Source organism: Arvicanthis niloticus, chromosome 27 (genome assembly GCF_011762505.2).
Source record: "Arvicanthis niloticus isolate mArvNil1 chromosome 27, mArvNil1.pat.X, whole genome shotgun sequence".
Taxonomy (NCBI): domain Eukaryota; kingdom Metazoa; phylum Chordata; class Mammalia; order Rodentia; family Muridae; genus Arvicanthis; species Arvicanthis niloticus.
The window spans coordinates 13,965,553-13,990,453 of NC_133435.1; the positions used below are offsets into that span (position 1 = coordinate 13,965,553).

Below are 24,901 nucleotides of genomic sequence, written 5' to 3' on the forward strand. Positions count from 1 at the left end.
TCGTAAGTTACTAAGAGCAAAATATTTTTCATCAGATGGTCACTTGGTAAGCATTCCATATATTTGTCTCTTAAGGCAACAATGAAAAGTAATCGATAACTATATTGCAAATAGGCTATTTTCTTGCTGCAAATGCCAATATGCAGTATTCTGGTTTTGTTTCTAATGTACCTTTCCCTAACATTGATTATCACTGGCTGCTGTAAAAATTATACTTAAATATATGTAATTCCCAAGTCTTGCTTCTTTTTTAGAATCATATCAAGAAGTTAGAGGACGAGGCCTACCAGTTCCACTGTGCGGTTCCTGGGAACAAGAAGGCTGTCCTTATGATTACAAACAGGTATCACCTGCCTGCCAGATGCACCCAGCTGTGCTCATACTCATGGGAGGACTTTCAGAGGACACAGTGACAGATGGTCAGGGGCAAGATGACCATTTCCATATGTCAGAGACACACAGCTCTGGATAGCTCTCTGACAGCATGTGCTCCAAGCCTCTCATTCTGGAGATGCAGAAGCTTGGCCCAGATTAGCTTAGGGCTTATCCAAAGGCAGCAGCTGCTGAGAACACATTGAGCATGGCCTTACTCTTGCAGTGAGGTCACTGTAAGGAGTCACTTCCAATAGAAGAGGGCGATGTCACTTTCCCTTGTAAGGTTTTATATGGGATATTGACAAATCCCTTTTCAGGATCGTGTTGTTCTGTATGCCCATCAAATTCCTTCTGAGTGTTTTGGAAATAGCAAACACCTTCTCCAGAGAAAAGGGATTTGTGCTAAAATCTCAAACTTAGTGTCCTGGGATTTACCCTAGAAATAGACTTATCTCAGATAACTACTGTAGATCAATAATTTTCAAAGTGCTGTATTTTATAAGATTAAAGCAGATTATGTAGAGTAGGCACACTCTGCCCAGTGTTCTTTCTCCCTTTCTTTTATGCCCCCCTTCCTGCCATCCTCTATCCCTTCCTTGTTCTCTCCCTCTATCCCTTTTCCTCCCTCCCTTCTTCCTTCCTTCCCTCTCTCACTCCCTCCCCCTTTCCCTCTCTTTTCCTCTAATGTATCCATCTGTCTGCGTTTTGGAAACCAAATCCAAGGTGTAATGGTTGCTAAGCAAGTGCTCTCCCACCAGGCTGCAACCCCAGCTCCTCACGATTGGATCTGAATATACCTGGGTGGGAAGAAAAATAAGGAAAGGTGAATGAAGTACAGAATGTAGACTTTGATATGAGCCTTTCTAAACAGGTTAGCTAACCAGTCATATAAGGAAGGGTTATTCAGTCACCATATTGGTCCATTAGTTGGGATGTGAATGCAGGGGCTGTAGAGATGGCTTGGCAGATAAGAGCACTTGCTGCTCTTGTGGGGGCTCAGGTTCCGTTCTTAGCAGCCACCTTGGGCTGATGCCTCTGATGTCGTTGGGCACCTGCACTTAAGTGCACACACCCATACTCAGATACACTTCAAAATGAAAATAAGCCTTTGAAAAGTCTGGAGTGGAGATCTTGGAGACTCCATACAAGAGTGTGTCACCTAATTGAACTGTGATACTTGGAGCAGGAGAAAGGAAACTTCATGTTAGGAAAATGTGTTACTGCCGTGCTCGGGAGAAGAGAGAGCTTAAAAACAGTAAGTTGCCTTTGGCACAAGGCTTTGCTGTCTGATACTGCACTGGACTTAGGGTCAGGGATGTGAGGATGCTTATCAGAGACTGATAGACCTGTGTGTGGGTACTGAAAGTGTCACAAGAAGGAAGGCACTGCGGGCTCTTGGTCTGCAAGGACCAGGGATCCTATAGCTATCAGTCTCAAACAATTCCAAAATTCTCATAGCACCCCCTTGAGAAACATTAAACCCCCTGCTTTAATTCCCCTGTCCCTTGGTTCATTCAGGTCTGCCTTCCTGAACAACCGGGTCTAGCCCATTCTCTCTCCTTATAGCCACTGTCATAGTAAGGCTGACGATGTTTCCTCCTGGGCTTTGCCGAAACTGCCAGTCTTAATGTTCTATTCCCGACCGGGAGCCTCAACTCTCTGCTTATCACCAGAAGTATGACTGAAATAAAGAACCTTCATATTGGGTCTGATTACCCATAAGTAAAAGTTGTAATTTAATAAAGACACTAATATCATTCTAAAATCAGACATTAAGGTGATTTTTCTTGCCAAGGTATGCATTTGGTATTCCAGCCTCAGACCTCCACACTCCTCAGCAAGCCTTCCCTTCTGCTCAGGTTGATGGTACAGGCTGTTATCCCTGCTGCTTGGGAAAGCAAGTCAGGAGGACTGAAGGGTTAAAACCTGACAGATTGAATTGAGGGCCAGCCTGGGCAAAGTTGTGAGACCTGCCTTGAGATACATGGGGGCAAAGCTCGGTGAGAGAGTACTTGCCTAGCATTTGCAAGGCCCTGAGTTCAGTTCTGAGTACCACACAATCGCTTTGCACCACTTAGTCTGTCGGAGTGTCTGTATTGTCTAAACAATCTCTGTCTCTTTATAAAGAGAACACCCTCTTTTCATGATCAACATGAACTCACCCTCCATGTCATCTGTGCAGCCTGTCCCCTTTCCAGTGCTGAGTTCTTGGTGGCATTCATTGTCTGTATGCTTGCTTTCCCTTCTGGGCACGGGGTGCCTCTCCAGCAGAGCCCTCACCTTTATTCTTTCCTCTGGCACCTACATGTTGTTTGAATTCACAAATCTACATTTCTAGTTTTGCTGTCTTTGGTGGAGACTTACAATCAAGTATAGTTACATCAATTATTAATCTGACTTAGTGACTGGGAAATCAGTCTTGGTGTCCTTTAAGAATTATGCTGGTTTTTTTTTTTTTTTTTTTTTTTTTTTTTTATTGCTATTCAGTAAAATGAGACATTTCTCCTGTGATATACATTAGCGTTAAAATGTTCAAGTCTGGTATTTATTAGTAGGTCCAAAGTGAGTCTTTGCTGACATTTGGGCTTGTGACATTTCCTGTATGATCTGTCTTGGCTGGAAGGCATAAGTGACTGACAGGAAAGAGCAATTAGGAATATTCCCAGTAAATTGGCTCCTCTTCAGGGGCTTTTCTGCTTCTTGCCTCCCAGATGAGGGTACATCCTGTGCCTCTTGTGTTTCAAATGTGATTTCCCTCTCAGTTGTTTTGCTGGTTCAAAACCAAAGACAGCATTTCTGAATTCTGCAAGATAGACAGAGGGGCATTTCTAAAGTCCATTTAGTTTGGTAGAGAGTTATATTGCATTCCATTTAACATTTATATAGACTTTTTTTTTAAAAAAATGAAGAGGATACTTTCCTGAGTGATTTTAAAAATTTTTTTATTATTACTTTTATTTTTTGACAATCCAGCCATTGTCCCCCTTCTAATCCCCCTCCGTCAGTTCTTCATCCCATTCCTCCTCCCTCCTGTTTCCAAGAAAATGTCCCCTCCCCCACCAGGCCATCCCACTCTCTGAGGCCTCAAGTCTTTCCAGGGTTAGACACAGCTTCTCCCACCAAGGCCAGACCAGGCAGTCCTCTGCTATATAATTGTTGGGGGCCTTGGATCAGCTCTTATATGCTGCCTGGTTGGTGGCTCACTGTCTGAGAGATCTCAGGGGTCCAGGTTAGTTCAGACTGCTGGTCTTCCTATGGGGTCGCCTTCCTCAGCTTCTTCTAGCCTTTCCATCATTCAACCACAGGGGTCCCTGACTTCAGTTCAATGATTGGGTGTAAGTATCTGCATCTGCCTCAGTCAGCTGCTTGTTGCCTCTCAGAGGACGACCATGCCAGGCTCCTGTCTGTACTAGTGTCAGGCCTTGGAGCTTCCCCTTGAGATGGATTTTTTTTTAAATTTTTTTATTGGATATTTTATTTGCATTTCAGATGCCATCCTCGTTCCCCAATTCCCCTCCCTAGAAAACCCCTATCCCATGCCCCCCCCCTTTTTTTTTTTTTTTTTTTTTTTTTTTTTTTTTTTTTTTTTTTGCTTTTGGGCAGGTCACTAGACCGCCTTTCCCTCAGTCTCTTCTCCATTTTTGTCGCTGCAGTTCTTTTAGACAGGAACAATTCTGGGTCAGAGTTTTTGACTGTGGGATGGCAACCTCATCCCTCCACTTGATGCCCTTTCTACTAGAGGTGGACTCTATGAGTTCCCTCTCCCTGCTGTTGGGCATTTCATCTAAGGTTCCTCCCTTTGAGTCCTGAGAGTCTCTTACCTACCAAGTCTCTGATACTTTCTAGAGGGTCCCCCCACCTCTCCCCCAATCCCAAGGTTGCATATTTTCACTCATTCTCCTGGCCCTCAGGGCTCCTCTCCTGTTCCCCCACCCCACCCCCATACCTGATCATGTCCCCCTTTTCCCCTCCCCCTCCCATCTCCCACCCAAGTCCTACCCAAATCTCTCCCTCCCTCTGCCTCCCATGATTGCTTTCTTCTCCCTCCCAGGTAAGATTGAAGCATCCTCACTTGGGCCCTTCTGCTTGTTAACTTTCTTGAGTTCTGTGAATTGTATCCTAGGTCTTCTATACTTTTTGGCTAATATCTGCTTATTAGTGAGTATATACCATGGATATCCTTTTGGGTCTGAAGTACCTCACTCAGGATATTTTCTAGTTCCATCCATTTGCCTGCAAAACTCATGATGTCCTTGTTCTTAATAGCTGAATAGTATTCCGTTGTGTAAATGAACCACATTTTCTATAACCATTTTTTTATTTGTGGGACATCCAGGTTGTTTCCAGCTTCTGGCTATTACAGATAAGGCCACTATGAACATAGTGGAGCACATGTTCCTTAGATATGGTGGGGCATCTTTTGGGTATATGCCCAATAGTGGTATAGCTGGGTCTTCAGATAGATCAATTCCCAATTTTCTGAGAAACCTTCAGATTGACTTCCAGAGTGATTGTACCAGTTTACAACCCCACCAGTAATGGAGGAGTGTTCCCCTTTCTCCACATCCTCACCAACAGTTGCTGTCACCTGAATTTTTGATCTTAGCCATTCTGATTGTTGTAAGGTGGAATTGCAGGGTTATTTTGATTTGCATTTCTCTGACCACTAAGGATTTTGAACATTTCTTTAAGTGTTTCTTGGCCATTTGAGATTCTTTTGTTGTGAATCTTCTGTTATATATCCCATTTTTGATTGGGTTGTTTTGTTTTTTGGAGGTTAGCTTCTTAAGTTTTTATATATATATTGAATATTAGCCTCTATTGGATATGGGGTTAGTGAAGATTTTTTTTCTCAATCTGTAAGTTGCCAATTTGTCCTATTGCACCCTTTAAAATATTTATTCTTGAGAATTTCATGCATATATACAATGAAATATGATCATATATGTCCTCCGTTTCTCTTTTCCAACTGCCCTTGTATTTTCTCCCAACATGCCTCTTTCTTAACTTCATGTCCCCCTCTTCCTTTTTTAAAAATAGCCCTCTGAGTCTGATTTTTGCTGCTAGTATACACATGCATATCGGCTATCCACTGGAGCACAGGAAACCTACCAGCGGCCATACTCAAGACAGAATGGTTTTCCCTCCCCAATGAACTATCCAATGCAGGATTTCCTCAGTAATGGGGCCTGGAGTCTGTTTCCCATCTACGCTGGAATTTGAGCTAGCTTGATCTTGTGCACATCTTGTAATGGTAGCCGAAGCGGCTTTGAGTTCTTAAGTGCAGTAGACTTAAATGCAGAGTACTGTCCAGAATACAGGGTTTCCCAGAATCCTCCCACCCTCCAGCTGCTACATTCTTTCTGCCTGCTCTTCCCTGAGCCCTGGGGGGAGGAAGTTGATAAACATTTCCCATCCTTCTTTGCTCAACACTCAGCCTCTGACCCTTAGCACCCTATGGGGATCAGCTTCTGTTATTTACTAAACACACACAGAGTAAAGGCTAGAGCTGATCTGTAGCTGTGTTTGTTTTCTTTTCCAAACTAGGCGAGTACTGTTTGTAAAGGAAGTTGAAATCCTAGGCCATATGTCTGTGGACTGGCAGTGTCTATTGGAAGATTTTGTGTGTCCTCCTGAAGTCAGTGAAAATCTGCTGAAGATTTCTGTTAAGGTGAGGAAATATGAATCAGACCTTCAGAGCCAGAGAGACGCAGTCAGTGCTTTCTGGCTGCCTCAGTCACAAAGGCAGACGCGCAGGGCCATCACTGTGCTGGCACATGCTAAGCTGTAGACAAACAACTAACTTGTATAACTTAGTTTCTGACACAGAGTGAAATATCAATTGATCTGCCAGAATTGCTTCTGCCTTTTGGTAAAATGAAGCATTGGTGAGTAGGAGCTTTTGTGTCTTCTTATGTACACTCACTTTGCTATAACCTTAGACATTTCTACAGATATTCTCTTGGCTAAGCTATCAGTAGACTAAGTAAGTACTTTGGGGAAAGTAATTGTTAGGTCTAAGGTCAGTCAGATGCTGAACAGGCTGAAATGCTTGCTGTTCAAGCATGGCTATCTGAGTTCGATTCCCAGAACACTGTGGAGAAAAATGACTCTGCAGAGTTGTCGTGACCTCTGCACACACACTGTCGCACTCACACCTGTCAACACATCACACACACAAGCAGTCAAAACTAGATTAGGTCTAAATAGCTCTGTTTATAATCTAGTGCACACAGAATGTCAATATGACTTACATGTGTGTGTCCTGTCTTTCCTCCCATCCTTTTCTAAGAATGGACTTTCCATTACACAGTATGGAGTTAGCAGAAGTTATAACTCATCTTTGCTGGGTTCTCAGGCTTACCCACTATTCACACACACACACACATTCTACTCTAGATGTATTTTTATCTATGTGAGAAAACATACATAATTGGCATTCTAAATATGACATTGTGTATAATATCTTTGTTTTGCTTAAATAATAATATTATCCTTTTTACCAAAACTCTCCAAACAACATTTCCTGTAGATTTTGAATAGGTTTAAAATGACTGTCCTTTACTTTTCTTATTATAGACAAGAGACTCTCAAGTCAGCCTGCCCATGTGTGTTCTGGTGCAGATCCTCACCTAGAGCATCCATGCACAGAGCACCCTGGCAGGAAACAGTGCTCTGGAGTGGGTCAGAATGTCCCATACATTTGTTACAGTTCCCTGGTTACCACCTGTCTCTCAGTTACTTTCCCCTTGTTGCAATAAGAAAACACCATGAGAAGGCAATGTATAGAAGAAACAGTTTAATTAGGGCTTGCAGTTTCAGAGGATGGGATCCATGATTCTGGAGCAAAGGCATGGTAGCTGGAACAGCTGAGCACTGTTTACATTGTGATCTGAAAGCCGGAGGCAGAGAGAAAGAGAGACTGGATGTGGTGTGAGACTTTTGAATCCTCAAAGCCTGTTCCTAGTTACACACCTCTTCCAACAAGGCCACACCCCAATCCTTCCCAAATAGTTCCACCAATGAGGTACCAAATAGTCAAACATATAAGCCTATGGGAGCCAATCTTATTCAAACTACTGTAGCATCTTGGCTTTACATCAGTGGTGAGAATTGACTCAGTGTATTTTTACATTGTGTAAGAATTTTATCTATCAGCAGATGAAGGGGAGGGCCTTTTGGTCCGCCACTGGTCTGTCTGCTGTCGTGCGTTGTCACAGTATGATCCTGATCCTGTAGGCTATTTATTGTCGCCTGCAGAAGCCTTTATTTTACACAAATAGGTCTGTAAATTCTGACTTCACTGTGCAGCCACTCTCCTTGTAGCAAGGTGATTTATTTCATAGCATACTTGGATATATGCATTCCAGTGGTATAGTGCTTATAAAATCAGTTGACATCCAGTTGAAGATTATGCTTTTTTTTTTTTTCTAAAGAATAATTCCTTTTCTGTCTTTATTTCTTTTAAAAACAGGAGCAGGGGCTGTTCCACAAAAAAGACAGTGCCAATATTGGCTATCTTCGGAAAATTTACCTGAAGGATCCCATCATAGCCAAGGTAAAAAGTTCATTTTAACAACCCCCTCAAGGTTTTTAACTGGAAGACATTTACAAGCTGGTGACAGCTAGTCGCCATTATTCCTCACACACTCTCTACTACCGGTAACTCTGAGTTACTGCTTCTGTGAATGGCAGGCTGGAAACTCACCAAAGTGGAAGAGTCATGGTTCATATTGCATGGGTGGGTGGTGGCCTGGTCCTTGTCCACACCTTCATGGAGACTCTGGCATCTCTGCTTTCCTCTACCCCTGGGTGAGCCAAAAGTCATCTTTGCAGTTGATAACCCTGCTTTGCCTTCCAGAGAGCCTTTGATGCCATTGAGAGTGCACAGTCAGCAAGGCAACAGCAGAAGCTGATGAGGCAGTCGTCAGTGAAGCTCCTCAGGCCCCAGGTTCCATCTTGACTATGGATTTTACAAGGCTTATGAGAGGGAACCAGCCGTTTCAGAAGTCCTGCTAAAGAGAACATTTCCAGCAATTCCTTAGTTCTGTTTTTTTATTTTTTTCTTTCTTTCTTTTTGACTCTTAATTTTTCAGTCTTGGTTTTGCAATTCTGCATATATCGAAGTCTGCTACACGTGTAGGTCAAACCTCAAAGAAATGCCACTTTGGCTCAGAGAGACTTGCTCATTAATATTAAAATTGTAAAGCAAAGAGTGGTGAGCTTGTTTTTAATTAGTCTTTACTAAAGAAAGGAGATTGTAAAATGGGTAGTGTTCTTTGAAATGTTTTAATCACATAAATAGTGGACACTCTGACATTTGTTTAAAGGTAATTTGTGCAATAATTGAACTAAGAGAACGCTTTTGGTAAACCAGTCGATTGAAGAAATACACCCAAAGGAGAGACAGTTTTCTATGTTCTTTTTATGAAAATGTTATTTTTTTTCTAATAGGATGAGTTTCACACGGGTGCTTTTTTTTCTCCTTTCCATCTAATCTCAGAACATGGGCAGTCTGGAAGCTTTGGCAGGCAGCCATGCACCGTTGTCTGTAGTGTGGCACCCACTGGATGTCAGAGTGAGTGCTTCCAGGATGAACTCATGAGCACAATTACAGATTTCTGAGACACGAAAACTGAGAAATTGCACTATAAGTTCTTCTGCATTCAGGAATATATAAAATACAATATTTTTTAAATTTCCAGAGATTTATTTTAGAATATAAAAGACTGCAAAGTGCGCCATAAATTAACATTTAATTCTAATGCATACCTGTAAATGTCTTTTAAATACCTGTTTGGAAGAGTGAAAAATCTCTACTTACTTTATTATGTAAGTTTTTTTAAAGGTCTGTACAGAGTTGGGAAATGGGTGTTCCCTGTATGCATCAAACAGCTCAGCATCTCTCTGAAGCTTGTTAGGTCAGGGCTGCCTGTTGGCAGGTTAGGTAGTGGGGCACGGGCTGCCTGCTATTCTGAGGGGATTTATTTCCTTGGGTGGACCTTTAGCCTTGTTCAGGGTGTTGAACATGGCATTTAGTTACAGCACACAGTCAGCGATGAAGAAGGTGTGGATGTTCTTGTCTTGCTCTGCCTTTGTTGATGTGGGTCCTCCTTCTACATTCGATGCCAGTCACACTGCATGGGAAGACTTCTTAGCTCCCCACTGCTGCTTCGTGTTTCTCTAAGGGAGAGTGCAGAAATCAGTGTCTGAATTTTAGTAGTTGTTAGATTTTTAATTCAGTTCCTTCCTTTCCTTTCCTCACCAAGCCCCCACTCCAGTTTCTTTTCTTCCTCCCTTCCTCCCTTCCTCCCTTCCTCCCTTCCTCCCTTCCTCCCTTCCTCCCTTCCTCCCTTTCTCCCTTTCTCCCTTTCTCCCTTCCTCCCTCCCTCCCTTTTGATAAGGTTTCACAATGCAGAGCGGGCTGGCCTTGAACTCACAGAGATCTGCCTACCTCTGCCTCCCAAGTGCTGGGATCAAAGGCGTGCACCACTATGCTTAGCATAATACCTTTATTCCTGTTAAGAAAATCATTACATATAAAAATGATACCTTTAAACCTAATTGAACTTTCCAGAGCAAGTACACTAGCAGTCTATGTCTTTAAAACCGACTTAATCAGGAATTTGAATATCTGAGTACATTTTTCATGTTAATCACAGCTGCGGATGGTATCGTAAATATTTAAGGCATTCTATTGCACTGATGGTTTATTCAAGAAACAAGTATACAGAACATTAGACTAAGAACAATTAAGTCTGTAAACTTATTGTCTCAATTGACACCTGTGGCATTTTTATTTGATACAATGTTCCAGTAGGGGAGTAATCCAGTGATTGGATGTAATTAGGTATGTGGTCTTTTTTACAAATGCTTTCAGGGACAGAGACTTGCTTATAACTTTCTGAGAGAAATAAAACATTGTTATGTTGTTTACTTGTGTGAGATCTCTGTGTTTATGTTAAATACTGAAGTTGAATTCTCTTTATTTCAACATTCCCCTTTCCCCTTCTCTCAGGGTAGTCAGAAGGCAGGTGAGACATTGCAGAGGGTTTTACATGGAGTTGGTGAGGGAAAGCCTATTCCAAGGCTCTGAGCCCCTCCCACACTGGAGCAGTGTGGCCCAGCTTCAGCAGAACAGCATTTCACTGAGCTGCTTCCTGTCACGAGTTCTCAGTCACTGGGGAAAGTGACAGGGATGCTAAGGCAGGGCCCCTGGGGAACAGAATTCACAGTGGTGCTCTTGGCCATGCAGTCTCTTCAGTAGTTTTGAAGATCTGGAATGCTTCTCCCTATCTCTTGCAACCCCTTTAGTCTTTCCATTGCCAGCTACCCACCTCTCCCATTGGGCACTCATAGTACCAGTCTGAAAGCCCATCAGACACTGAGTTATCAGGTGAGAAGAGGAGGCTCACATGAGGTCTGTAGCAAGGCCGATACATCAAAATCCAAAGTGAACAAAACATCGGAAGAACATCCCTGGACTTCCTAAGAAAATCTAATCTGGGATAGACTTCTTACGTGAGATTCCTGGGATAGTGGTGTTCTAGTTTAAATTATGTTTGACAGAATACTAATATCTTTATGATACTTTGGGACTTTAAGTTCACTGGTCTGGGGGCGGTGCTCTCTGGAATCTGATGTTTTGTTTTTTAACAAAGCTCCAGGTTTGTTTCTAAGGCACAGCCCGAACTAAAAAAGTAATGATCTGACTTAAAACAGGCTCAAAAAACTTTCCAGATATCAATACCAATCAGGCATTGCAGTTACTGCCTGAGATACAAGAACCATCTTCATCTTGGAGAGAATGATTCTTGAAAAAACAAAAAAACAAAAAAAACCCAAAAAAAAGTATATTGTTTTGCTGGGGATTGTAGGAGTCAGTTCATGGCTCTCTCCTTCCACCATGCTGATCTCAAGGACTGGACCCAGCTTGTCAGCCTTCCCTGCTGAGCCAGCTTACTTACTGTCCCTGTCCCCACAAAGAATCCTAAAATGCAGAAGGTTGCCATTTCAGAGTCCTGTGTCCTTGAGGAAGGAGGCCTTCTGGTTGAATGTTGTGGCCATGATTTCTGTGGCTACTGCTAAGAGGGGTTCTAGGCTGTGTGTGGAGAGTGGAACCTACCAGGGCAGAGGGACATAGCTCACCCCTAATGGTGACCATGCCTCTGATTTTAAATTTCTTCCTGACTTCATTTTCAAAACCTCCATGGAAAAGTAAGAGCTCTTTAAATAATCCACATCATAGGTCATTTTAGACTGGAAGAACCTTCAGAAAGAACTTGCACTGTGTTCTGTTTTCATATACTTACATGTACAATCCTTTACTCAAAACAAAAAGCCCTGACAGCCAAAAGACTGTTCATAGGTTTAAAACAAAGTTACCTAGCACCAAAATCTGAACTGACTTGACCTGAGGTTCTTTGTATTCTTACTTCATGTAAACACCTCTGGCTGTAACTGAACTCTATTGATGATTATGGGGTGTGGACCTGTGGGATAGGAACCTTGTTGCCTCTCCAGTCTGAACTTCTATATTCTAAGGTTCATCTGGCCCAGGAGCCCCACAAGAGGTTGTGGAGGTCTCTGTTCTGTGTCAGTTAACCTTTCTCATTGCTGTGACCAAATACTTGACAAAGGCGGATAGAAGGAGTAAAGTCTTATTCTGGCTCGCAGTTAGAGCATACAGTCTGTCATGGCAGGGAAGGTAGAGGCAGGAGTGTGAAGCAGCTCACAGCATCTGTAGTCAGGAAGCAGTGGTGAGTGCTGATGCTCATTTTGCTTGCTCATTGTTATTAAGTTGGAGACTCCAGCTCATTGAATGGTATCACTCAAAGATAAGGTGGGTCATCTCACCTCATTCCAATCTAGAAACTTCATGCCATATACAGAGTTTGTCTCCCAGGTGATTCCAGGGCCCATGTGGTTAATAATATTAACCACATGCCCTCAAAATCATTACCTTCAGGTTATTGATTATTTTAATTTTATTTAATCAATAACATTGAATTATTAAACTTCTCAAAATTTAGACTAAAAACAAAACAATAACAACAACAACAACAAAAACCAGACCATAGGAGAGACAGTGAAAGGCACTAGAATTCTTTCCCATTCAGACCATGTCCCTACCATGTTTTACAGTTCAACTGGCTAGGCATTTTGCTATTGGGATCGATGTCTGGTAGAAAAAAGTACCCCGTGATACAACACAAGGATTTGTGACATCCAGAAGAAACACAAGCCAAGAATGAAGTGGTTCTCTCCCTCTTGTATATTAAGTATTGGCTGCTGGAAGGGAGGGTTTTAAATGATTGACCTCTAGTGAGAAAACAATCAGGTGGTGAGAAAATAGAGCATCCTGGCCCCTTAGGTCAGTCTCATTCACTAAGATAATAATGAGCCTTTACAGAGAGGACTTCCTCAGTAGCAATCCTCATAAACCCAAGGATCAGGTGACCTCTCCTGAGATGGACTAGGCTGCTGCTGATTTTCTAAATGGGGCTCAGATCCTATGATAAACAATTTTTTATCAAAAATAGATTGCAAATCTTGACTTTGGGTCTTGTAGTTTTTGTGGAGCATACCTTTTTGACACCAGCGTCTCCCTTGGCCATCTTTCCTCTTGGGTCATCTGTTCAGGCTTCCTTCCCATGCTTCATTGCGTTTCTGTGATTATCTCCTTCCAGGTTAGCAAAGTATCTTTATTGACTGACCAGTGGTTGCCAAAGAAGACTCTCGGTAACAGATTCTGTAAATGAAGTCTGATAGGAGCACAGTGTTGCCCATTCGTTGGTCACGGCTGGCTTCACACTACAGTGGAGAGTTAGGTAGCTGTGGGACAAGATAGCCAGAGCCTTGAAGTTAATGTTCTAGTTCTTAAGACTTGTCAGGTGGAGCAGACATAGACTCCACATGAGGCACCTAAGATGCTACAGTGAGGGATTAATTAAAATCAGGGCCTAGCAGTATCCTTCAAGACTCTGTCTCCACTCCCCACCCTCTGCCCTTGGTAGAGAACGATACTGTGTCAGTTTGTAATCAACATGGCCAATATTGGTGTCTTGTATTTCTTTGAAAACTTTGTGCCTTTATCCCCGGCCCCGTGTTATTTAGTTCTCTATGTGTTTTAAGCCCAACAGTTACATAGGCATTTCCCATAGAAAATACTCAAGAGGCTAAGTCAGTCAGCCCTTGGTTTAAACTATTTCCTGGACCTTGGAGAATTCTAACATGTACTCTAATGTTGCTGTGACAGTTAATAATATATGTAGCCTTTGAGGTATGATCGGGTGGAAGTAAAAACTTGACCTCTCTAATCCGTTTTAGAACTAAGAATGGAACACTCCAGGTTCTACCACAAGCCATTAGATAGTCCTGCTATCAGAAACAATACACACGCCCAGGATAGGTGCTTTCTCACTGTGGCTGGGAACTTGCCCAGGGAGAGATGGCATTTTCGATGACAGGGCATGACATAGAGCAGTGATGTAATGAATGAGCAGGAACTGAAAGATGTGATTTGGATGGGCGCTATAAAGCTTCAGCCTAACCAGAGGGTGCTGCAGCTTAGTTAAGCATGCCGTTATTGATGGTTTAAATTAAGCAGCTATAGTGGAAGAGGGCACAGCTCCCTTCCCCGTGGATTACTGTGAGGAGCTTAACCTACTTTGACACTTCTGATCAAATCTTCACTACTTCATTCAATTCACAGTGGTTCACACTTTCAAAAAGTAATAAGGGGGGGGGTATGAATTAGTGAATTAATATCTGAGTTCTTAGCTTTTTCAGTAATGAACTCCAGTCATTTGAGTAATCTATTATGAATAGCAGATTTTTTTTTCCTTAGGAAATCATACTCCAGGGAGGTTCTGGAATAGCCGTGGGGCCTATGGAACATTTAGAATTGTGTCTGAAGTCACTGTCAGCAGGAAACTACAGCTCGCTCATGTCAAAGATTCCTGTAGGTAAAGTTTAAAGACCCAGAAGACACTTGCTCCAAGTTGACCTCAGAAGAGCAAAGAAGGCCTCTTGTACATCTGTCAGTGCGGGTACAGGGTGGGTGGGAGCTATTTGAGCATGCTGGCTTATAAAAGCTGTAAAGGTGGATTACGCGTGACTTCGCTGGGTGGCTAAGACTGTATTTCCTGTGTCACCTGAAACCACTGCTCAGTCAATGAACATGGAGTTAGAATTCGACACTCTTATAATCACCAGCAATGTTTATATGTCAAATGATTTTGATTTAATGATTTTTGAAGAAACTCATCTACTTGGGGACCTGTCATAGAAACTCATCTACTTGGGGACCTGTCATAGCTTGAGTCTAAATGTCCTTCACAGGTTCATGTGTTTGAACGCTCAGTCCCTAGCCGATGGTGCTGTCTGGCGATGTTGTGGGGTCTTTGGATTCTGTGGCTCCGCTAGCAGACATGAGTCACTGGGGTCAGGCCTTAAAGGTTATAGCCACTGCTAGTGCCTGCCCAAGCTTTCTGCTTTCTTGCTCTCCAGTATGGGAGGACCTGCCACCTCATGCTCCTACCATGACACATGGAGCCAGGCCAGATGCCGTGACTTCCCCCAGCAGGATGAACTCTATCCCCTGAACCAAAAATAAATCTGCTTTTTCTTTGACATGCTTCAGCTAGGTGTTGAATTATAGTAATAGTTAATCATGGGCAGTCCTTATCTCAGCACAGACATATCTCCTCGTGGCTTTTCATCCACTGCTCTTAGCCCCAGACACAATGAGGACGTCTCTATGTTGAAGCTTGAATATGAAACACTCTTAAATAGAACTGAAGTTTGGCTTTGGGTGCTGCCATCCATTCAACCATAAATGGAGGTTTCCAAGTTTTCAACATCTTCTACCTAAACCATCCATAATCAGAATGACATCACGTCATCTTATATACCTGACCCGCCCCATTCACCCACTGAGGATATGGATGCATGAATCTCCAGTCAGTGCCATTGGAACCAACTGAGATGGAGTGGGCCTCAGACAAATTTAAATTTCCTGTTACTTCTCTAGTAGTAAAAAGTGTCTCAGCCTTAAAAGAAATTACTTACATGAAATAAAATGTCACTGTCATCATAATTGATTTTTTTATATCCATGCTGGAGAGATGACTTAGTCACTAATGGTCAGGCTCACAAGCAAAAATAGTCTCTCTATACACAGGAGTACTACACTATCTTTTTTATTAGACTTTTACATGCGTGTGCCTGCATGATTTTGTGTGCACCATGTATGTACAGATGCTAGGGAGGGTGGAGCATCAGATCCCTTAGAACTTTAGTTATAGGCATCTGGTAGCTGCCTGTGGGTGATGGGAACCAAACCCAGGTCCCCTGCAGGAGCACCAAATGTTTTTTTAACTCCTGAGCTATCTCTAGAGCATGAGTTAGCCATGTAATAACTTTTAACTAAACTGTACCTTTGTAAACTTGTACAGTTATATAAAAAAAAATCCTGAGAAAAATCTCTTTTAATCTCTTTTTAGCTTATTTCTTTACTTAAAAATAAGACTTTTGGACTAAATGTGCCTTTATGTTAACCTTTGAGTTTCAATACGGGGAGAACGACCAATTTTAGGATATTTTAAAAGTGTGAGGTGTGTTTCTAAAGGAAGCCTTTCTTCCTTCTTCCTCGCAACTGCCCCACAGATATTAGGTGTATATTCTAAACTACCAGTGAGCTCTTTTTAAAAAGCACACAGCCTTTAGCCGAAAAAGAAGAGAAGGCGTGAGAAACAGTTGCTAGCCTTTTCATGTGGGAATGGTCTGGACTCAGAGGTGGATAATGAAGACACCTGGCGGAACTGAGCGTGGGAATGGCTAACCCTGGAGGCCACCATGCCTGTGAGATGGACCCTGCCATTCCTGTGGAGGCACACCCTTGGCTTCAGTGACAGTAAGGATCACAGCCACTCACCAAACCATAGCTTACCTTTCAAACCTGACAGCCATCATCTGGCACATCACAGTAAGGTGCTTTCGCTTTCCGGATAAAGAAGCCAGCTGGTAGGAGGAATTTACTTACCAAGTAGTGAGTAACCAACATTGAGCAACCAACCCATGGCACATTTCTGGTGCATGGCGCTACCTCTTTGGAAGCACAGTAGTAGCCTAGGGCTAGACATTTTTAAGCTTGAGAAAGCAGCATAGACAAAGCAGATTATAATGAGTTACGGATGAAACCTTAAATATTTTTCCTCTCTTTATGTGTACATTCAAATGTATTCATCCGACCTAATTCTCTTGTGATGAGATGGAAAGACATTATGACTCCTGTGGCTTCACCTTATAGCTGTTCTCCGCCCATACGAAAGCTTCATGTTTCTTAATCACAGGGTGTTTTCATAGTAAACACAGGGTTCTCATGTGCCACTAAACCCATCATCTGGTTAATGTTTTAACATCCCACTTGAGCTGAACACGTGTTCACATGTGTTGCAGTCTTAAGGTGCACGGGACACGTTTGTAAACACAAAGAAAACCACAGAAGCCTGCTAGAAAGAACAGAAAGATTACTAAAAAGAGATCAATAATTAGGATTGACAGCAGAACCTTTAACAGTCGCACCCGGGAGACATCACAAAGTGGGACATGACTAAAAGAATATCGATCATATTTAGTTGTGTTTAATCAGTTAAATTAACATTCAAGAGGAAGTTTTTCAGTCTCAGATAGTTTCTTAAGAAACCACTAGAGGTTATGGAGGTGATCAGGGTGCAAAGAGCTTACCATTCGAGGATGAGGGCCTCAGTTCAGGATCTCCGGAACCCATAGAAGAAGCCAGCTATGCCAGTAGAAGCCTGTGGTCTCTGTATTGAGAGACAGACAGGAGGATCTCATGGCTCATTAGTTGGGTAGTTTAGCCAACCAGTGGTCTCTAGGTTCAGGGAGAGATTCTGTTTCAATATAACATGGAGAATGATGGGAGAGGACATCAAGTATCAGCCTCTGGCCTCTGTGGGTGCATGTAAGGCACATGCATGTAAACACACACACACACAAGAGGGAGGGATGACTAAACTATGCCCTTCAGGAGAAGAGTAATAAAACCAAGAGTAGACATGAAATATAAAATATAATGGGAATAAATTGGTAATAGAGTGTAGCAAATATTGTATAAGTTGATCAAAACTACAAGAAAATGATAAAACACTGAAGCAAAGTTATATTTTCTTAAATTCTATGCTATAAGGTGTTCTTGGCTGCATCACCCTAGAAGGCTGTGATGCTCAAATTCAAGTGTTCTAGGGAGCATCTCATTAATTCATGGATCTCAGCAGGCAGTACATAAAAGAACAAAAGGCCAAGAAATACCAAATCTGCCTTAGGAATAGGCGTGTGGGACAGATCCAGAGGAACAAACAGAGACCACAGCAGGCATACAGTTTGTGAAAAGAAGAATAAGCAAGTGTATCAGGCACTTGGCTAAGTGCTTTGCATATTCTCATTTATCCTCAGAAATGGCATTGTGTTTGTCAGTGTCTCTCCTCGTAATAACTAAAGGCAGGGCTGGGAAGGTAGCTCAGTGGTTATGAGCACACATTGGCTCTCAAAGGACCCGAGCTGAGCTCTCAGTAACTGTGTTAGGTAACTCACGAGGTGCCCATAACTCCAGCGTCTTGAGATCTGACGCTCTCTTCTAGTCTTTCATTCACACATACAGACATACAGACATACAGACATACAGACATACAGACACACATACAAACATACATTAATAATAATAATAATAATAATAATAATAATAATAATAATAAATACAAATCTTTAAAAAATATAACCAAGTGGTAAAAATACCCGACATGTCTTCTTAAGAGATGGAAGGCTAAATGTGTGTCACAAAAAGAAAACCAAAAGTTAAAGCTCCTGAAAGGGTCAGGTAAGGATGATGGGAATGGGGTTGAGAGGGATGGGGGTGACGTAAGAGAGGGTGGAGGTAGGAATAGTCAGAAAGTTATGGACATGTGTGACATTGTCAAACCATCGGCAACCAACATGACTGGCAATTTGCAATATGTTAAGAATTCCCCTTAACTCAATATGAAGGAAACAACTCACCAGGAAAATGAGCAAAGGCTGTGTGAGCAGACAACTCATAAGAAAGAAATCTGAAGGTAATTCCAGAAAAAGCCTCTTGACACAACCAGCTTGCCTGCTGTCGCATGCGTGTTTGGGTGGCTAAAGAGGATGGTTGAGTAGCCAATGTGTCATGGGATTGAGTGCTGCTGGGAAGGAAAACCATGCTCAGAGGGGATTTCCAATGTCTGCCTCTGCCAGGCACACACAGGTAACCGTTCCCTCTAGGAATGCATGCAGGAACGCATACAAGCAATGGGAGAGATGTAAGTGTTGTAATGCTTGCTGCAACACTCCAGATATCGACATCGACATCAGTGTGTGCACGGTTGTCTACCAGTAGTGGACTAAAAAGATACACAAGAGAGCTAAAATAGTGTTTATTATAAACAACAGACTCTATAAATGTCTTCCCATGTCAATACATATACTTTGGACCACCTCTGTATATCAGCTCCCATAGCCAGGGTTTCTCTCTCTCTCTCTCTCTCTCTCTCTCTCTCTCTCTCTCTCTCTCTCTCTCTCTTTCTCTCTCTCTCTCTCTGTGTATGCACATGTGTGTGTACTGTGAGCAGACATGTATACATAGAAGCCAGAGAAGAACTGTGTGTCCTGCTCTGTCACTATCTAGCTTATTTCCTTTAGATGGGTCTCCGTATTAGTTCCTTTTCTGTTGTGATAAAACATCACGGCCAAAGGCAACTTAAGAAAAATAAGAATTTATTTTGGCTTCCTGTTTCAGAGGGAGTCCTTAATGGTATGGGAGGCGTGGCCATAGGAGGTCAGAGAGGGAGGCTGAGAGATCATGTCTCCATCCACACAGGAAGCATACTCTAAATGGACTGAGGCTGTAAATTCTCAGTGCTTATTTTCTCCATCAAGGCTCTGCCTCCTAAAGTTTCCATTACTTCCCCAAACAGTGCCTCCAAGTGGGTACCAAGTTTTCAAATCTGTGGGGGTACAGGGGACAAATTTCTATTCAAGCTACCACAGTCTCTCTTTAAACCCCGAGATGATGACTTTGGGGCTAGCCTAGCTGACCATCATGCCTCAGTTGTCATTCTGTCTCAGCTAACCATCGCCAACTGCCCTCAGGTTACACGTGTGTGAGCTACACTCAGCTTTTCACATGAGTGCTAGGGACCCAGACTCAGGTCCTCATGATTGCACAGCTCTCTGACCCACAGAGTCATCTCTCCAGTCCAGTGTTCATGGTTTCTCTCTAGCTATGGATCTGATTGATTCCCGTTGTTTCTAAAACAATCGCATATGAGAGTTATTTCCATGCTATTTACATTATATTAGGAATAATAGTCTGGAGAGGACTTAAAGTATAAGAGAGGATTTTGAAGAAACAGACAATCTAAAAAAAATTTTTTTTTAGAGAGAAGTCTTAGTTGCCGATATAGTTCATGTTCAAATATAGTTCATGCAAATGTAAGGCGCACAGTCCGTGAGGCATGCATGAAAATCATCTATGCCATCTTTAGGGAAGTGATTATTTCCGAGAAAGGAAAGAGGGAGGCAACGGAGCAGGGAGGGGATGGGTTTGGGTTATATCTGCACAGATTTGTTCATTAAATCAAAAGAGCAAGGTAGTTAACAAAAAATGGCAAAATGGTCTCAGCTGGTGCTAGAGTGAAGGTTCTCAACCTGTGGGTCGCGACCCCTTCCACAGGGGTTACCTAAGACTATTGGAAACCGCAGATATTTACATTATGATTCATAATAGTAGCAAAATTACAGTTATGGAGTAGCAACAAAAATGATTTTATGGATGAGAGGTCCCCACAACATGAGGAACTGTATTCAAGGTCGCAGCATTAGGAAGGTTGTGAACTACTGTCCTAGAGGGTGAGTGTGTTTTTTTGAAATTACGTGTCATACTTTGTGTTCATGAAACACATAATATTTAATTGGAAGGAGGGGAACAGAGGAAGGTAGGAGAGACAAGGCGAGGGATGAATGGAGTTTTTCTTTGTAGTCAAGTTGGGCATGAACAGTCAAAAGGCAAGAAGAGGCCTTTGAAACCACTCGCCTCTTCTTCATGGATGAACCACAGAGGGCCCAGGCTTCTCTCCTTAGACAGAGCAGTATTGGAGACAGAGGTCTGATGTGGAAAAGAAGGTTGCTGAGGGTGGGAGTGAAGAGAAGACAGCAGGCATTTGAGTGAGTCTGCCCGGGAAGGAGGCAAGGGGGAGAACCAGAGGCTGGGGGTGAGCCGTAGGTTTCACCCTGCCTGTGTCTATAGGCTAGAGAAGGACTGAGGAGGCAGCCTCTGAGGTAGAGCAGTGTTCTGGCTAGTTTTATGTCAATTTGACACTAGCTAGAGCCATTTGAAAAGAGGGAACCCCAACTAAGAAAATATTTCCATAAAATCAAGCTGTAGGCAAGCCCGTAGGGCATTTTCTTAATTAGTGATTAAGAGCCAGCCTCACCCTGGATGGTGCTGTCCTTGGCTGGTGGTTCCTGGGTTTGATAAGAGAGTGGGTTGAGCAAGCCATGAGGAGCAAGCCAGTCAGCAGTGCCCTCCACGGCCTCTGCATCAGCTCCTACCTCCAGGTCCTTGCTCGGCTTTCCCTGATGAACTGTTAAAGGGAAGTTTTAAGTGAAATAAACCCTCTCCTCACTGTTGCTTTTAGCCATGGTGTTTCACCCCAGCAACAGAAACTCTGAGACAGGCAGAAAGGGGGGCTTGGTGTCAGTCAGCTTAGCAAGAAAGTTAGGGAGAAGCAAAGGCCACAGTGTGGAAGATGTCAGCGAGCAGAAAGCCACTTTAAGACCAAGAGAGTACTGTGTTTGGGGTGGAACTCCATGCAGCCAGAGATTCAGTGATGCTCTGTCAATAAGCAGTTTGAAGGTATCCGTCATCCATCTACTGACACTTTCCCTAACTTTGTGTGGAAGGAAGGATGTCGGGCATTGTGGGGGCAGGGCAAGGTGGTATCCTTCTCCATGGAGAAGCCAGCCTTGCTGAGCTCTGGGTATTGGGTGGCTCCAAGTTTATATGACTTTCCTGGAACTAGTTTACTGGAGTGGAGGACATATTAAGCAAAGAATAACATCTGATTTAGGAGGACCTTCACTGTGTGCCCTCTGTCATCTCTCTGTTCAGCCTTGACTGTCCTACTCGGGGAACAAGATGAAAACATGGCTTTTCCTTTTTTTTTTTTTTTTTTTTTCTATGAAAGAAACAAATTTGCCCGAGAAATTGTTGACATATTTGAGATTTCTTTGACATTAGCAACTTCTGACAACTCAAGGTCCCCCAACGAAAAGTCAGGGTTTAATCTTGACATCTGATAGCTGCAATGGTGGGTGATAGGGGATCTCGGGAGGACTCTGAGAGACAGAGGGCTTCAGAGATGAGGTCTCTTGTGTCAGAGAAGAGTGAGCAAAGCCCCCTGCCCCAGAGCCATGTGAGTGGGGTGAGGGGTGAGGAGCTGCCCAAGAGGTACCCAAAGAGGATGAGGCCACAACCCAGCCATTTTCTTTTGTAAAGTAGCTTAACATACAGAAAGTCAGTCTATGGTAATGCCACCCTGAATGTGCCAGCCTTGGCAAATTGCATAAAATATGTAAAGTCCAACTGTGTAAAAAGAAATGTGTGTATGTGTGTGTGTGTGCATGTGTGCATATCAAGGTCAGAGATCAAGGCCAGTGGTTGACGTTGGTTGGATGTCTTCCTCAATCACCCCCCCCCACCTTATTTTTTGAGACAGAGTCTCACTAAGCCTGAAGCTTGCTGATAAGCTAGTACTATCTTGCCAGAGAACTCAAAAAAAAAAAAAAAAAAAAGAAAAAGAAAAAGAAAAAATAAAAAATAAAAAAGAAAAAAAAATACCCCCGATCTCTGCCTCCCAGCACCACGATACTGGCTTTTTAAATGTATGTCTGGGGGGGTCTAACTCAGCTCCTCAAGCTTGCATAGCAAGTACTTTATGGACTGCGGCATCCTCTTGCTCCGGGAGGGGGATTTCTAAGACAGGTTGGTTCTTTCTCTTTCAGGTACAAATACTTTCAGTCACTTGACCTAGGTTATCCAACCATGGTTGGCCAGGGCTCGGCGGGGACCTGCCTTAATGAATTAGATAAAGTTAATTCATATCTCATACACCAAATGATTGTCAATTGCTCCTTCTCAGGTAATTGAGAATGCTTGAAAGGTAATTTAAGTGGTACTTGATACTATTAATTAGCTCTCCCTAAGTTGTACGTTTCTTTGATGGAGCAGAAGCCTGGCTGACTCACACTGGCAATTGGTGCTGATGAGGTTTTCTGGGCAAGAACATTTTTTTTTTTTTCTGGATGGAGTTCTGACAGGAATCAAGTTTGGACTTTGGAAGCTTTGCCCTCTCAGAACTCTCTCATGTAGCATCCACACAAGGCAGCCCACACTATTTAACGTCTAATGAAATGGTTTGATTGGAAATATCCCTGTTCTAAGGTAGGACCAAAGAGCTGAAGCCATTGTGACTACGGGCTGATCTGATTAATTAAGACAGCATGTGTGGGGAGGGAGGAGAGGCTGGCTCCTTCTAGAAATATTTTCTCTTCCCCCAATATCTTTGTGAAAGCAAAGGAAATGAGACCCATGCTTTTGTTCTTGGGGAGCTCACCTTAACTTTGTCCTTCTGCAGAGACTTGTGTGGAACATCTCTCTGTGTCGAAGTACGAACCTTGTGATGTCCCAGGGAGTGGTTCTTGTCTTCATGAAGCTAAGAGGCAGAGCAAGAGTGACAAGCTGAGACAACTGTTCCCCTCCTGAGCTTGGTCCCGCTTGTTCCTTCTGTTCCTCTGTGAAGAATTTTTCAGTCTCACCTGTAGTCATATCACCCGAATACACCCAGTATTCTGGTCTTGGACACTAAGCAGGGGCCTGTCAGCTTTTGAATTATATGGGAAAGTTCCTACAATTTTGTGCTCGGAACGGGGCCGTCTCACCCTGGACACAATCTCTGGCTCAATCCCAGACCAAACCCACTCCTCTGTGGATCCCATCCCGAGGTCTGCCATATACTGCTTTCCTGTTGTGTATTTTTCTATAGCCAGCCACATGCAGCCTGCTGCACCCCCAGGAACCCCAAAGGCTCTACAGATAACATCTTCTTGACCACAGGGAAGTTTCTCAGAATTTGTCCCTCTCCACTTGCTTAAAGCCCACAAGACAGGATTGTCAGGGGAACTACTTTTAACCTATTGGGGTCCCTAGGTTTTTCTTCCTTTTCTCTAACTTGCACATGTGTGGCCCCTGGGACCTGTCAGTAGTAAAAATTTTCTATCTGCAGCTCCTAATTCTTAATGAATGCCACTCATCTTAATCCCAAATTAAACCATCCCCAGACCCTTTTCTGATCTGCTGTCTTTCCTTGCCTTGGCCACTGAAGGGGAAGGACTCAGAGTTGAGCATTGACAGCCCGGGCTGTGATGGGCTGTGGTGGGCTGGGGGTGGCCACTATGCTGTTACTACTCCGTTTGTCTGAAGGATGTGGCAGTTGGCTTGTCACTGGGGTTAGAAAAGGATCATTGTTATCCCATCAGGTGGGTGCCCTGTGGAGCCTGCTCTGTGCAGACAGACCTGAGTACGTGGTCTCAGGCCTGTCCTTGCCTCTCATCTCACAGTCCACAGCCTTTCTGAGAACCAAGGCAGGCTCTGAAAATTCTCATCACCCTTCTGGGCATCCGCTCATCTGATCCATGACTAAAAAGTCCATGTTGTATTGATCTTAGAGATTTGTGTCTTGGTGTCCTAGTTAAGGCCAGCATTGGTGATGAAGCACCATGACTAGAGCAATCTGGAGAGAAAAGGGCTAATAAAGCTTATGTTTCCACATCACTGTTCATCACTGAAAGAAATCAGGACAGGAACTCAAACAGGGCAGGGACCTGAAGGCAGGAACTGATGCAGAGGCCATGGAGAAGTGCTTGCTGGCTTGCTCCTTATGGCTTGTTCCATCCAGGTTCCCTCTTCTCCAATGACTCAAGCTTGTGTCAAGTCGACATGAAACTAACCACCACTTTTGGTAAATCTTTTCAGTGATCAGATCTGCAACCAGAAGTATCTGGTCACTGTTCACCTGGGGCAATTGGCATAGGGGGATGATCATAGGCAGGATGCACAGATGTAATTTTGATTGTTCTTGGAACCTGGGGGATAACTTTCTCTTTATTTAGACTTCTTGCAGCAAAATTATACACTGATTCACATATGCCCTATTGATATGTGCATAATTATGAATCCACACACTTGAATTGCACACTTTACAGTTAAACTATGAGGCACAGTCTTATTAATGCAGAAAGAGAAATGGACAGGTGCGCTGATGGACTCAGTTGCCTTTTATAAATGCTGAGTTGGCTTCTTGAGTTAAAGTAATCGTGCGTTTCTTGAAAATTATCCTCACTGACAGTTTATAAATGCTAACTAAAT

General features: G+C 43.0%; 1 protein-coding gene across 3 annotated transcripts in view; it reads left to right on the plus strand.

Annotated features, from left to right (window-relative positions):
• Vps13c (vacuolar protein sorting 13 homolog C) overlaps nt 1–10,311 on the plus strand; it is a 148,204-nt gene extending 137,893 nt beyond the window's left edge. For all 3 annotated transcript variants that reach the window (XM_076926169.1, XM_076926170.1, XM_076926171.1), the window contains 4 exons: nt 255–343; nt 5,923–6,046; nt 7,850–7,933; nt 8,237–10,311. In XM_076926169.1, the coding sequence (XP_076782284.1) occupies nt 255–343; nt 5,923–6,046; nt 7,850–7,933; nt 8,237–8,338 (399 nt within the window). In that variant the 3' untranslated portion in view covers nt 8,339–10,311. The remainder of the gene's footprint in view (nt 1–254; nt 344–5,922; nt 6,047–7,849; nt 7,934–8,236) is intronic.
• Nucleotides 10,312–24,901: the final 14,590 nt, after the last annotated feature.